Below are 4,726 nucleotides of genomic sequence, written 5' to 3'. Positions count from 1 at the left end.
GGTCACTCCTCCCAGCCCCTCCCCCTCTCTATCCCTGGGAGGTGGGGCAAGGGCACCCACCTGGGCCGTGGCCCCGCCCCCCGCCCCCAGGAGCTCTGCTGGGGACCCTGCCCTGGCTTAGGCAGCTGCTGTGGGCGGGCCCCTGGCCTTTCCAGCCCCTGGGCCTCCCCCTGCATTCTAGAGCCCAGAGCCGCTGCCTTTGCTGCTGCTGCTGCCGCTGCTGGGCTGCCACCTCTCCTTCTCAGCCTCTGGCTACTCGCTGCTCCCCCAACCCCCACCCAGCAGTTCCTCTTACCTGGCCATGATCCCCGCCCCCCCAGGGACCCTGGCCCAGCCCTGAGCCCTGGAACCTCCAGCCGCCTCCCCTGGGCCATGGCCAACTCAGGCCTCCAGCTCCTGGGCTACTTCCTGGCCCTGGGTGGCTGGGTGGGCATCATCGCCAGCACAGCCCTCCCGCAGTGGAAGCAGTCCTCCTATGCGGGCGACGCCATCATCACGGCCGTGGGCCTCTACGAAGGGCTCTGGATGTCCTGCGCCTCCCAGAGCACCGGGCAGGTGCAGTGCAAACTCTATGACTCACTGCTCGCCCTGGAAGGTAGGCCTCCCTCCAGCTGGGTTGGGAAGGTGGGATGTCGGGGAAGGGGAGGTCCAGAGCAAGCTTGCCCACAGCCGGCCACCTGCACTGGGCTCCATTCTCCAGCCCCCTGCGCCCGTGCGCTTTTGAAAATCCAGGCCAGCCTGGCGCTCCGTGGAGGGCAGGTGCTCTAGGCTCTGGCAGCCACGGTCCAGATCCTGGCTCTGCCACTATCACCCTCGAGGAGTCGCTACCCCTCTCTGTGTCCTAACGTCCTCATCTGCAGAGGGGGGCACTAGGACTTTACAGGACTGTGGAGGCTTAGATGAGGTAGAGGAGTGCCTGGCACTCAGGTCCCCTCCACCTTTCCCCATACTCTGTATGCAGACAGCTGTGCACACACGCCTCCAGGCCAGGCCTGCCACCTAGACAACATGCCTCCATTTGGGTGTGCCCACACACACACACACACACACACACACACATGCCTGTGCACACAGGTCCCTCTCCTTCTCCTGGGGTGTGCATTTGAACTTGACAAGTTGGCTTGTAAACAGGAACCACTGCAGCTCCGTCCCCGGCTCAGGGCCGACCCACCCACCCCCTGCCCAGGGCGGCGCAGGCCTGAGCCGGGCCGCTATCACATGACCCTCCCCCACAACACCGTCCAGGCCGGTCATCTGGTCTCCTTCAGGAACCCAGCTCCCCTGAGCTGCCCGCGGCCCAGGACTGATCAGGTGTACGGCTGCCATGGGTGACCCAGAGGCAGAGGGGAAAGTGACCAGGAGCCAGAATGGCTGATGGGGAAGGGGTCCCTGCCTGAGAGCCAACTTGGGGCTGAGCCGGGCCTCAAACACCCTCGCTCCCTCCTGCTGAATCGGCCAGGCCCTGGGAGGAACTGACCCCGCTGCTTGGGGGGGTGGGCCGGGCCCCAAAGGGAGTCCCACCGCCGGAGAGCTGTGGACGGGAGAAGTAACACTACCCTGGCACCGTACACACCACCTGGAGGAACCTGCAGGGGTAGTGACCAGCGGGAGTAGAGGTGAAGCTCAGCCCCACACCCTGTCCTCACGGTCCCCTCACACCTGCTGCAGGCAGCTGCCCAGGAGGAGCTTCCGGCCCCTGCCCCAGCCCCTTCCCTGCCGGGCTCCTCCCACCCGCCCACTTCTCCCAGCGCCTGCTCAGTGCCCCCTGCTCTGCCCAGGTCACATCCAGTCAGCGCGAGCCCTGATGGTGGTGGCCGTGCTCCTGGGCTTTGTGGCCATGGTCCTCAGTGTGGTCGGCATGAAGTGCACTCGGGTTGGAGACAGCAACCCCATCGCCAAGGGCCGCATCGCCATCTCTGGGGGTGTCCTCTTCCTCCTGGCAGGTCAGTGTTCCTGGCTCCCTGTCCGCCATCTTGGTCATGGCAGGTGGCCCCGCTCTGGGTGGCCAGCCGGGGGCCAGAGCAGAGCTGAGCGCTCCCTCCTCCGTCCTTAGGCCTCTGCACTCTGACAGCCGTCTCGTGGTACGCCACCCTAGTGACCCAGGAGTTCTTCAACCCCAGCACACCTGTCAATGCCAGGTGAGTGCCAGGGCGTGGCTTGTACCGGAGCGAGCTGGGCCTCCCGCTCTGCTGCCTTTGTGCAGCGGGGCATGTGGAGGGAGATGGAGGGGCGGGGAGCCGCGGGTGCTGTCCCTGAGAAGCCGCTGGAGTGGGGAGCCAGGCAGGGCGTGGCCGAGCCCTCTGAAGAGGCGAGCGTCCTGTGGAAGACACCGCAGGAGCTCAGCACCCTGGATCCGGGTTGAAATCCCAGCTCTGTGTGTGCTGGCTGTGGGAAGGGCGAGTTCCTGTCAAATGGAGCTGGGACCCAAGGACCCAGCTGACGTGGTTGTGAGGGCTCAGTGAGATGTTGCAGGGAGGACTCGGCACAATGCCAGAGCCCCAGAGAGCACTCAGTAAGCCCCTCGCTGTGACTCCTGCCCAAGGCGGCAGGTGCATTGGGCTGGGAGATGGAGACTTGACAGGGGCAGATGGGGGCCTTACAGCCAGAGGAGGATTTGGTCCCCATCCTGGGGTGGGAGGCAGCCAACAATCCTCCTGGCTGTGGCATGCAGCATGGTGGGGAGAGGTTCAGAGATATTTAGGAGCTAGAATGGCCGAGACTAGAAGGGACTGTAAGGATGAGGGTGGGAGGGCAGGATAGGGGGTCTGTGAAGAGCCTGGGCCCACCTGGCTCCACCCCCGACCTCTCAGCTGTGCAGGAGCAGAGGATGGGACAGTCTCAACGCCAGATATCCCAACAGACCTTGGGCCCTGGGTTGGAGGGAGAAGGGCTATCGCAGTCAGGAGGGCCGGCTGGAGAAGACAGAGGTGTGGCGGGGGAAGAAAAGGAGGCCACGGGCATGGCGAGCGTTCCCTGGGGCTGGTGGCTCTCGCCACAAAGATCTCCAAGCACGAGGCAGCTCAACTCAGAGACAGATGCGGGCTGGCCCTCCTCCCTGTCCCTCCAACACTCCCCCAGGCACCTGGTATGCAGGCCCGTGCTGGGCCCTGGGGACACGGCCCAATCTGTGCTGTCCACCCTCGAGGCGCTCCCGAGGGAGCCAGGCAAGCGAGGAGCTGAAGGCCCCCCAGGAAGAGTCAGCGGGAGGCACAGCAGGAGGGGTCAGGGAAAGCCCCGGGTGGGAGGCGGCCGCTCGGGTGGGCCCTGAAAGCGGAGGAGCGGAGGAGGCGCAGAAGGGCGGACGCTCCGGGAGGGGGCGCCTCCAGCAAAGGCACGGAGGCGGGGAGCCCGGGTGGGGAGCGGGGTGCCGCAGAGAGGCAGTGGGGGTGTGCAGGCTGGCGGTGGCCGCAAGGCTGGGAGTTCCGTGGGCCGGAGGCGGACTGAGACAAAGGTGGCAGCGACTGCCCTGCCCCTCCCCACGGGACTCGGCAGCCCTCCGGGACCCCCGCCTCCGGCCGGAGGGGGAAAAGGGCCCGAGTCTGTGCGGAGCAGGCCCACTGCAGGGACCCCTGGGTGGTGGTGATGTGCTGGGTGGAAGGCGGGAGGAGCGATGGGCGTGCCGCCGAACTTACCGGAGGGACCCAGGAGCCTTGGGAGGCCCCCAGTCCCCGCTCCCCACAGCCTGCACGCCCCCCGCCCCCACGTGGGGATCCCTGGGGAGGGCGGGCTTGCAGCCACACCTGATGCCGTCCTCCCTACCCCTTGCAGGTACGAGTTTGGCTCGGCCCTGTTCGTGGGCTGGGCGTCCGCCGGCCTGGCCATACTGGGGGGCTCCTTCCTCTGCTGCACCTGCCCGGAGCCTGAGAGAGCCAACAGCAGCCCGCAGCCCTACCGGCCTGGCCCCTCGGCTGCGGCCCGAGAGTACGTCTGAGCCCCGCACTCCTCCGGCCCCTGCAGCACCCTGGCCAGGGCCAGTAGGGCACAGCGCGCCCCGCGAGCTCGGTTCCCAGCCCGTAGGTGCACACGCGTGTCCCGGTACAGGAGTGGACCCGTCTGCACAGCGCACGGGCACCAGCACGTTTCCTGTCCAGGTGCCGTCGCTTTCCCAGGACGGCTTATTTACTCCCCGCAGGGCGACACGAGTGTCTGCTCTGTGCTGGGCCCTGGGATCACAGCCACGAAGACGACCCTTGGTGCCCCATGCCCTGGGGTGGCCGGAGCCTTTCCCCTCCCCAGGCTGACAGGCTCTTCACAGCAACCCCATGCAGGGGGCAGGGCCAGGATGATGAATGTCCCCCTTACATGCGAGGAAACAGGTTCAGGGAGACCAAGAGGCTTGGCCCACTGTTTCTGAGTTCAGGTCTCAGGCTCTGCCGGTCCGCCCAGCACCGTGTGGACACCCACAGGCATGGCTAGGCCAGCACGCATCACACCCGCCCCCAGGAATGGGCCCCAGGGAGGGCTGCCGTGGGGGCCTGGGTGTGACTGCGCCGGTCAGTCCCTGCGTCTGGACCCGCACCACACAGCCCCTGCCCCCCCCCCCCCCCGCTCACCCCACTAACCAGCTCTCCTCTCTTTTGACTTTCAGACCAGTTGTTAAGTTGTCCGCCTCCACCAAGGGCCCCCTGGGTGTGTAATGTCCAGGTCCCCAATTTGACTGTCCCCTGCCACACCTGGACTGTGTGTTTGTTATTTTTTGGAAAGAGAAGTGAACATCCAGCCCCAA

At 66.3% G+C, this 4,726-nt stretch overlaps 1 protein-coding gene across 2 annotated transcripts; it reads left to right on the top strand.

The window, feature by feature from the left end:
- On the top strand, positions 1-4,726 carry CLDN19 (claudin 19). 2 transcript variants are annotated; one of them, XM_045799815.2, is made up of 6 exons: positions 1-595; positions 1,512-1,616; positions 1,779-1,943; positions 2,054-2,138; positions 3,769-3,921; positions 4,589-4,726. In XM_045799815.2, the coding sequence occupies exons 1-6, from the start codon at positions 373-375 to the stop codon at positions 4,635-4,637; spliced, it is 780 nt and encodes a 259-aa protein (XP_045655771.1). In that variant the 5' UTR covers positions 1-372; the 3' UTR covers positions 4,638-4,726. The 2 variants fall into 2 exon arrangements, with proteins under 2 accessions (XP_045655771.1, XP_045655772.1); XM_045799816.2 differs by lacking the exon at positions 1,512-1,616.

Source organism: Ursus americanus, chromosome 12 (assembly GCF_024610735.1).
Source record: "Ursus americanus isolate L20-20 chromosome 12, mUrsAme1.1.p, whole genome shotgun sequence".
NCBI lineage: Eukaryota > Metazoa > Chordata > Mammalia > Carnivora > Ursidae > Ursus > Ursus americanus.
The sequence above is the reverse complement of the archived record's forward strand: the minus strand, read 5'-3'. Positions and strand labels throughout refer to the sequence as shown.

Coding starts and splice junctions, on each gene's coding strand:
- CLDN19 (XM_045799815.2), top strand. CDS start 373: ATGGCCAACTCAGGCCTCCAGCTCCTGGGCTACTTCCTGGCCCTGGGT. Junction 1,617..1,778: donor AGTGACCAGCGGGAGTAGAG/GTGAAGCTCAGC, acceptor TGCTCTGCCCAG/GTCACATCCAGTCAGCGCGA. Junction 2,139..3,768: donor AGCACACCTGTCAATGCCAG/GTGAGTGCCAGG, acceptor TACCCCTTGCAG/GTACGAGTTTGGCTCGGCCC.